A 10133-nucleotide genomic window follows, 5' to 3' on the forward strand; every position below is an offset into this window, starting at 1 on the left:
GGCCCCGGCTGCGCCATGCCGGGCGACATCGCGGTCCATGATTTTAATCTATTCATAAAGGGCTTTTGCACCGCTCTTAGTCTGACCCGTCACCCAGGACCTATTTGCCTTGGGAGACCCTACCAGGGACATATAGCCCCCGACAACATAGCTCCTAGGATCACTCGGGTACTCAAACCCCTCTACCACAATAAGGTGGCGGTTCAAGGAGGGGAGGCCCTACACTGTAGACACTAAATAATGCTAGCCTTATCAGAATAAAGCCACAAACCTTGTATTTAATAAATGCTTTGCAATTATTCTAACACATTTTGAGGTTTAACAGGCATTTGCCTTGGATTGACATAACTGTGCATTCACAAACCTGATATTTACAACTACAACACTGATGACTAAGCACTTTACAGTTTGCCACCAGGACACTGTGAAAAGAATTTATTTCAAGAAGTGAAAAGAAACAATTCATAGGTGAAATATATAAAATGTTGCACAAGGCATTATCTAAACATTACTCACTGCCAAAACTGTATATTTTTATAATAAGGAACTTTTATAATAAGGATCTCAACTTTAAAGATGGTATTACCATATTAAAGAAATGTTTATATCACACAAACAGTATTAACACTAATGAAAATCTATGGTTAATAACTGACAACAGTTACACCATAAATAAAAGTATTAAGCTTAATTCACATTCCTCTTGTTTGTTTGCACTCCTACTGGCTCTGTGCAACAGCGAGCAAAGTTTGGAGTGAAGTCCATGAGTGGATATGTATTACTTGTATAACTAAAATTCAAATTTAACCAGGGATGTGTGGTTTTCAGGTGAAAACCTATCCTATGGAATGGCATAATATGTTTTCCTTATAAAACAAAAAAACATTTTTAAACACTCAAAAGAACCAGAGCTCCCTGCTCTACAGTCATGGGGAAAGGTAGCTTGACTGAAAGACAGTGTGTGAGGATGACAACACAGATTTTGAGTTATGACCATCTGAGGAAGTGAAAGACAGCATGTGGGATGTTTTGGTTTTCTGTTTATCCATTAATCTAAATTCCATCATCCATAAAGCCAAAGTCAAAACATGCATTTAGAATTTTGTGCTAACATATTAAAAACCAAGAACCTGCTCCAGAGTGCGACCTGAGATGGAGGTGAAGGTTTACCTCACAGCACGACAGTGAATCAGTATGGTGGAGGGCATGAAATCAAAATATACACACACAGAGAGAGAGAGAGACTTAACTTTCATCACTTTCTGGCATATTTTGAGAAATGACAAATATGCAAATGTTTGCGTTTATGCTTAAAACTAAAATATTTAGACTTGAGGTTTGTAAATCTGAGTCTGTGAGGTCTAACCTTTCTAAGTCTGCAGTATTGTTATTCACTCGTGATATGAAAATCCATGAAGTCATTTTATGATTTGAAAAAATCACTAAAATGAAGCTTGGGGCAAATACAACATGGACTTTTCATCTGTGGTGTGAAATAAATAAGCTTTGTGCTGACTGTGCTCTGTGGTTGTCTAGTCAACTGAAATGAATGGACAGAAAACAGTGGTAACTATTTTCATGATTATAATGAAGCATTTTAATCCCGCCGACATGTTGATGTCCATTATGTTACAGATACATGGGAAGATCCTTCGCTGGCTGCTTCTTCAAATGGATTAAAATGAGTTTGTAGTGAGAGGCTCTGAACAGGGGTTGTGTTATTAATTGAGCTAAAATTAAAACTGTGACTTAAACATGGAGCAGCTGAACTGTCAAAGTTTTAATGTGCCTCACTGAACTTATCAAATCATCAAAGCAAGAACTGGGAGGCAAGTGGTGAGAGCAGAGAGGAAGCAAGGCAATTAAAATGTTAGCACTGCATCACTGGCTGCTTATGTAGACCAGCCTGTAGCCCTTACACTATGACAGGTGTATTCCATTCTCAGGACCTGTACATTTCTCTTTCATTCTACTGCTATCGACTTCTGTGTTGTTCTGCAAGAAAGAGAAAATGTGTGACCTTGAATACTCTAATATAGTTATAAGTTACAGTCACTGAGTGTGTGCTTGAGCATTGTGTCTCATCTGCTTCTACTTTGGTGATTCCATCATTTCTTAGAATTACTTTTATCTCCTGTATATAAACACCATATAGTACATCTTTGTGCTGCGGTCAGACAAAGCATACTGCTGCACTGCTTACAGAGACACTTGTACTTCTGTGCTAAAATGAATTTTATCCCGAGTCACTGTTAAATGTCATTCCTGACAAACAGAAGACCTGCAGCTCTTTGACTGTGAGATGTGACAGCAAAAGCTCATATGTACAGTTTATATTTTATATATAGTAATCTATTTTTTAAGCAGCCTCATTGCAGGTATGCTGTGTTGATGTGACGTCTTGTCCACCTGTACAGACTCATCTACGCAAGCTGCTTCTGATAAAAAAATCAGTATCAATGTGCAGGTGATCATCTAGAACACATCACATAAAAATATAGTCATTGAAATAGAAGTCACAATCAAAAAAGCATATTTACTGTACTACATACTGTATGTTTTCATCTGTGATTCCCCAAAACCATGCTGACTGTTTTGTTTATTAGCTGCTCCAGCAATAAAATTCAACTTTGGAAAGCTGCTCCATAAAAACAAATTCACTTTAATAAAACCACCCGTTTTAACTGCAGTCTTGCATCCTGTGCAGCAGACGGCCAGAGGACTGACTGAGAGGCCTCCTGTCCAGCACACATCATATCTCTGCAAGTGCTTCCTGGCTGAAAATCCACTTTTTTTCAATTTCATGTGCTTCATCTGACTGAGAGAGTCGGACAAAAGTTGTACATTACAGTTCTATCTATCTCTCCCAAAGCTAAGGTCATAATCAATTTCACACAAGTCTTTTCAGGCTAAATAACTTCCACATTCCCACAGGCTACCTTCATTTGTCCGAGGGAGTGATTTCCAACCATCATTACACCAAACATCCAAGCTTTTACTGTCAGTCTTAATGTGTTTAATTCAATTCTGCCACTGCAGTAATGGCTGCATCACTAGAAAGCACAAACGTATAAATCACTGGCAGATTAGTCGATAATAAAAGTGCACCACTGGGCAACATAAGGGACACTGTCGTGGCAGGGAAACATTTCTAAGAGTTGGAATGTTTAAACTTTTCCTTTTTTTTACTTTAAGAAGTTTAGTGAGGCGCTCACTATATAATGCAACAGTTCCCATTCAGGAAGCTGAAAAACAAAAGAAATGTGAGGTGTCCCAAGATGATGAATGAATGGACACTTCATGATTTTTGTTGTTGACCACAGACCAGAAGAATTGGGAATCACTGATCTGAGGGACTGATGTGGTGTAACACAGTTAATGTTATATTTAAAAAAATACCATAAAAGCATCTTTTATTAATAACTGGCCACATGCAGTCATTCTGCTTTTTGGCAGAAATGCTCATCTGACTACCATAGTACATTCTGGGCAGCTTTTATTTTCTTAACTTGCCAGCCTTGTAACAGAGGGAAATGTGAGCTCACATCAACATTTTGTCATCCAATGTGATGCTGATATCACAATTGTGTCTTCTTTGAAATGACCAAAACAGTAAGAGGCTTTATGTAATCAGGCCTGCCAGTCCAATAATGGGAAGTCAAGCTTCTGACACTGAGGTTTTATATCAGCATTCATCCAGAATACAACCCACACATGAAGGTTCACAAATAAACAGTGAACCTCTGGCTTCGCAACTGCTTTATTAACCACTGGTTTGATTTTGGTTTGGGGGCTACTGAAGAGTACGCAGATATAGAAGCATGAAAACTGTGCTTGTGAGAGACACATCTGGATTTGCAGTTGCTTTTTTATCACTGGACGAGTGCATTTGGTTTTATCATGTTTTAGTCAGTGGCCATTCTGCAGGGCGGGCCTGCCTTTCCTGCACAATATTTGAGCTAAAACAAACTTATAAGTGACCATTTTCATGGTCAGATTCTGTATTTTATCATTTCACTGCACCTCCACATGTCTGGCTTCCACCAGAGGCTTTTCCTCATTAGAACTGTGATGCTTGGAGCAGATGCAGCTGTCAAACAAACTATTAGTACCTGTCCTGATTAAACTAAACACTGCACTGTTTCCAAGTGTCTGCAATCATTGAAGGAGATGAGCACACATTACTTGAGCTCAATTGTACAAAACGTCACAATTATTTTGGCAAACATTGAAATTCACTGTTGCTTCAAGTGAAAGCAAGGTTATGCAAATATTAAGAGGCAAATCTGCTCCTATGGCCATCATTGATGGAGCATACACAATGATGTTCACCTCATCCATTCAGAAATGACTAGTCATAATTAAAAGAAATGAATGTGAATCTATTGTCCATATATAGAATAGCTGATCTATCAGGAATCATGTCATCAGCAGGCCTGGTATGACAACATAAGCTAATAGTGCCTGAGTGTTCGGCTAATATTTCTTTATAGACGTACACAGACAGGCAATCTCTGCAGACAATCCTAATAAAGCACTACATGTAGCAGCTGCAGCATCACTGCTGATAAAGTTCTCTCCCTTGTCTCTGTGAGAAGCTTTTGAATGACTGATCAAAGCTGAGAACAGTGGGCTGATACTCTGTTGAAATGACATGACCCACACACACAGACAGACAGAGAGAACAGCAGACATCAGGTTTTTAGTAGATATCACCTCTCTCTAACACCTTCAGCACCTCTGACTAGCCCCTGCCATGTAGTGACATAATGCCACTATGTAGAAGTATACACGCTGCACTCAACCAAAGTACAGACACACTTCATATGCTTGTGTATCTCATTCCTGCGTCTGTGTTGGAGTCCATCAGCAGGCATCAGAAGCACGCCAGACAAGCCTCCACTAGACTTCGATGAGTTTTAATTATTCATAAGTATGCTTCATCGAACAGAACTGGGGCAGGGAGAAGAGCTATGGGGAGGTAGATTACAACTCTCCACCCCCTCTCTTGCTCCCACCCCTTCCTGTACCATCTGCCAAGCCGCTGGCAGAGGTAGTCAGGAATAGGTTTTAAGACATTAGCACACAAATCAACAAAAATGCTCTCCTGATTTGAAAAGTGATGGAGCAAAGGAACAGATGATGGAGAACACTGAGCTGGGAGATCACATTCATATTCAAGCAATAAACACATGAGAAGACAGAGTATGTATGAATGCAGAAATATTCATGCTCTCACATGCAGTGCTAGAACCAAATCAGATTTTTTTTCTTTTGCAACAGTAAAACAGCTATCTCACCCAATGTGTTTTTGATGACAACTGATAATATAACAGGCTGTCATATGGTGCACATAAGCAGATGCATGTCACCGAAGGGTAGAACTCAGGGGAGCATACTGTAGCATTACATGTCCTTCTACATACAGTACTATACCTGTCTCTGTAGTCTATTATTTAAAACAGCCAAATGAAAACCACTATGGTGAATGAAAATTTGCAGACTCATGAACAGGTGGATAGCAAGTGTACATTAAAATCTAGTGGCAGCTGCAGCTGATCAAGACACTCCACAGTGCATCTCAGTCTGAGATATATTCCACCACAACACACAGATAAAGGGAAGCAAGAGCACATTTGCTAAAATTTGGGTTACTAAGACAGATAAATCCTGAGGCAGAGCGGCACTGCAGCCATACACAGACCTCTGAGCTGTGTCTGTGAATCTCAGATGGGTCCTCCCTTCTACCACCACTAGGGGGCACTGTGGCTCTGTTTCACCAACAACCCTCCCCCCAAACACTCACTAACCAGCTCCATGCTGCTGCCGGAGGATGGCTGCGTTCCCTGGCAGGGGTGAGGCTGACGACTTGGCCACTGAGGTGGTGGTGGTGGACGAGATTGAAGGGAGGAGGCCAGGCTGGGCCTGCTGAGGCACCTGGTGCTTCCCCTGCCCTGACCTCTGATCTCCAGCCAGGCCCTGGCTGGGCTCTGATGTGGCCCTCCCTGCTGGCCCTGCTCCCAGCACTGTGTTGGCATTCCTCAGCGGCCAGCGGTTCTGGATGTGCGACACAGCCTCCTCAGCCACCATGCCGTCAACTGCCGTGACGTGCAGCGTGGCATGAACCGTAAATTCCTGAGTCTCGTCGGCCCACAGGTCAGACACACGGCACTCATACACCCCCTCATCTTCCTTCTTTACCTTGGACAGGCTGAGACGGTGGGATATGGCGTTGCCTTGAACACGCACAGTCTGGGCACACAGAGGAAGAAGAAAACACTGAAACATGGCAAATGCTGATAGCTGAACAACAACCAGGTTTAGTATGCATTAATCATCATCTTAATAAGGATAGGTTCATGTTTTATGACTGGAGGTGGTGGCACAGGCATCAGAAAAGCAGCAACTCATGACCCCGTATTAGCTGCTCAGCAGACCGACGCATTAGCTCTTAAAGAGCCTCAATTATCCCTAATAAGGGAACACTTCAACAGCACAAATTTTAAATGATCACAGCTCCACCTGCCACAGTGTGTTTTACATTGGCATCATCATATAGGTCTGAAAACATTACGAAATAAAACGCATCTGAAGAAAATGGGACATCAGAAAGCTGACTAGTTGTTACAATTTCTTTGTTTAATCAATATGTTGATTTAAATGAAAAATGTCTATGGATAAGCCTAAAAAGGATGTTGAAATCAAACTTACATTCACCAATAATAATTCAAAGTTTATTTCCCATTAAAATGAAATGGGAAAACTGAAAACCTTAGAAGCAAAAATGTTTTGGTTGACCCAAACAACCAGTTGTTCAGATATTGGGCTATGTTTGAAATGGATCAGTCATTAGAGTGGAGCCAGATGTTTGGTATGTCATGGAGTCATAGTACCATGAACAGACACACACTGTGACTCAGTCAGAAGAGAGGAGCATCACCAGCAGTGGGAGAAATAGCCACCTGTTAATCATGATGCACACCAGCATGTCAGGTAGCTCTTTTCTTTCTATGTATATTTTTGTCAAATATATCATGCATCAAGTCATGGTCCTCATGGTACTTGGGGAACAAAACCCTGCTCATCAGCACTCACAGACAAAAGAATGGACACTTACACTTATTTTTGTGGCTTCCCTTGGAATGACCTGCAAAGAGATAGCACTGTAAATAACAGATAAACATGTTGTTTACATGCAAACAAAACATGAGCTAAGATGCAGAATTAAGAAAACAGAGCCAAGGAGTAAAGATGCAGATGAAAAAAACAACACAAGATTTTTCATTAATTTGTTACACACACATACACACACACACACACAGAGAGAATAGTGCAAGCAGAGCTGGTTGTGTACATTTCTCAAAGACACCATTGATAACCTCCCTCTCTCCCTCTCTCTCGCCTTTTCCCCTACTCTCTTTACCCCCACTGCTTGTTTTAATGTGCTTCAAGTGCAGAGGAAATGCCGCAGATGTGATTGTCCCCGACTCCTCAGATGACTGAAAGACTAATTTGTCATGCTGAATGGAAAAGTAATTCCCACTGCGTCCTGCCACAATATCCTATCATGGTGGTTTTAGGAGGTGGACCTGAGAGGAATGTAATGGTGTTTGTAACCAACAAGTGCCCTTTCTGCAGTCGCAGTGACATGCCCCTTATCCTGAGTGAGGCACATGCTTTCTGGCTCCTGTCTCATCAAAAAGACAGACAAATGGTGCAGCCAAGGTCAGAAACAAATCACGAGAATGTTAGGATAAGCTGATAAACAGCAGGATGTATGGATTTATACAGTAGCTCACCAAGAGCTTCAGACACTGAGGATTATTACATTTAAAATGTAGTGTAACTGAACCTACTGAAGATCGGAGATACTGCATGCATGAGGCTTATATTAACAAAGCATTGTCAGATATTTGCAGCCATGGTATTACAAATACAGGCCAGTTGGAATGCATAAATGCAATGTACAAATGTTGATCAGTAGCAGATCTACATGGTGCAACTGCCATCTGTATATTCTCAGATTTGTAATTGCTGAGGAAGAGAGGGTGCACAAAAGGTGTGGCGGTTCAGTCTTTGTCCAAGAAAATGTGTGCAGGTCACACAGTGCAGATGTAACAGACTACAAACACACACAGATACCTTGGCTCTGTTGGCCGGGGCGCTGATCTGCAACTCGTGAGGCAGTTCTTTAGGCACATCCTCTTTCAGGTACCACCACTGGATCTCCAAAGCCATGGGCACTGAGCTGACAGCCTTGAAGGCGCAGGGCATCTCCACATCCTCTCCCTCTCCCACACTCACATCTTTAGGGACTTCAGTAAATGCAGCTTTGGTATATGAAGGGGCACAGGGAGACAGCAGAGCACACAATAATGGCAATGTGAAACTACTAGTCTACACTTTCAAACAGCCCTAAAACAACAGCTTCTGGCCTGATGGTCAGCCACCTTTTTTCATTACATTACACAGAACTCCCCTAAGCTCGCCTCCTTTAGTCCCCATTGCCCATGATTTATAGACTGAATCAGTTTTATTAGAACACCTGTGACCTATAATCTGCCTCAGGGTTTATTTCACAAAAACCAGTAATCAATTCTCCATCCCTTTCAGGGTGCTGTGACACAAGCACAGCTGGGTCATTATGTGTGTTTCACTGGTTTCTTTTGCACTGTTACAATTCCCCAGCTATTCTTCCACTGGGAAAATGGGAAAGCTGAAATACAAAGCACAGGCTTAATTGCAACACTACCCAGAGATGATTAATTTTGCAGGCAGGTGTCATTCAATTTAAACTGTAGCTTGTGGATTTAAAACGTTTTCTCTTTGCTCATTTGCTTCGTCACTTACCATCTGCACAAACCATAAAGGGCGAATTGAGAATGAAGTAATAAAGGAGGCTGTAGAGTCCCGTTTTTTCCATGTCACATCAAGGCTCACACTCCGCACGGACATTAGACGGTCATTTGACCTGGATGTGATGTTAACTGCAGCTCAAATAACTCCAAATATGGGCAGAGAAGAGCCACAATCCAGAGGCAGCCGCTGCATCAGCCAGGCAACATGTACAATCCGAAGGTGAGATGGAGCAGAATTAAAACCACATTTCAGCCATGGAACTAGAGGAACTGGAATAACTCTACACCAAATAAGTCAAATTAATAGTTTAATCCCTCAGTGAACGCGGTGGCTCATTTATTCCTAGCTGAGCGTCGTCTGGAAGTAGAAACCGAACTTCCCGGTCAGCGGCAGAAAGCTGCTCTTCATCATCACCCCGATTCCCTGGCGAAGGAAAGCTCTCCCGGGATCCACTCTAACACCCATCACATAACCGTGTGATGTGATGGGTGTGTGTGTGTGCGTCCGCGCGTCTACTTGAGAGAGAGATGGAGAGATAGAGAGAGCTGTAAGCAGCAGCCGGAGACCGAGAGGACAACTTCCCCTGATGCTGACGAACAGGAATTGTTGCAGGGTTGAGCAGAGGTTTGTCCGCTTGTTTGCGCTCCTGTCTCTTCTCTCTTTGCCTGGCTGCTGTCACAGACCCGGAGCCTTCCCGTGGATTGGTGTTTGTCGCGAGCGCATCGCGGGGAGGCGCGAGCACCAGAGGTCTCTGTGCGCCCCCCCCCCTCGCGCCTCTCCCTCGGTCTTTTTCTACGTCTCTCTCCCTCTCTCCAGTGTCTCCATCTTACTGATATTAGGATCCAAATAGTAAACATGTCTTTTTTTATTTTTATTTATGTAAATGCAAACACTCCCAGTGAGCCAGTTGCTCTACTGTATGTATCAAAGCTGTCGTAAATTCAGGGCACCAAGATAATCTACAGCCTGCCAGTTCTGGAGGTTTAATTCAGATTAAAGCCCTCATCAAATGCTGCTCTATGAATGCCATGAAAACAGAGATGAGAAGTGCAAAGGCTTTCATGATGTTTTTGCTATGTAACTGTCCATTCACCTGCATGAATATCATGCACAACACATAGGGGTGGCACAACGTGTAGCATACAAATGATAAACAGCTGTTCAGCAGTTGTTTACTGGGAGACATTTTGCAAAATCAGAGGAGCAGGATACAACTTAGTCATATCTCCATACAGATTCTAGTACTGCAAATCAGGGTCTCCGACAGTGCCAGG

General features: G+C 42.3%; 1 protein-coding gene across 1 annotated transcript in view; it reads right to left on the bottom strand.

The window, feature by feature from the left end:
• vstm2b (V-set and transmembrane domain containing 2B) overlaps positions 1-9605 on the bottom strand; it is a 37606-nt gene extending 28001 nt beyond the window's left edge. Inside the window, exons 1-4 of the mRNA XM_020613722.1 lie at positions 8851-9605; positions 8143-8330; positions 7118-7147; positions 5811-6252 (exon numbers count right to left, since the gene is read on the bottom strand). Of these exons, the coding sequence (XP_020469378.1) occupies positions 5811-6252; positions 7118-7147; positions 8143-8330; positions 8851-8923 (733 nt within the window). The 5' untranslated portion in view covers positions 8924-9605. The remainder of the gene's footprint in view (positions 1-5810; positions 6253-7117; positions 7148-8142; positions 8331-8850) is intronic.
• Between the last annotated feature and the right edge of the window lie 528 nt (positions 9606-10133).

This window comes from Monopterus albus, unplaced genomic scaffold (genome assembly GCF_001952655.1).
Source record: "Monopterus albus unplaced genomic scaffold, M_albus_1.0 scaffold137.1, whole genome shotgun sequence".
NCBI classification, from domain to species: domain Eukaryota; kingdom Metazoa; phylum Chordata; class Actinopteri; order Synbranchiformes; family Synbranchidae; genus Monopterus; species Monopterus albus.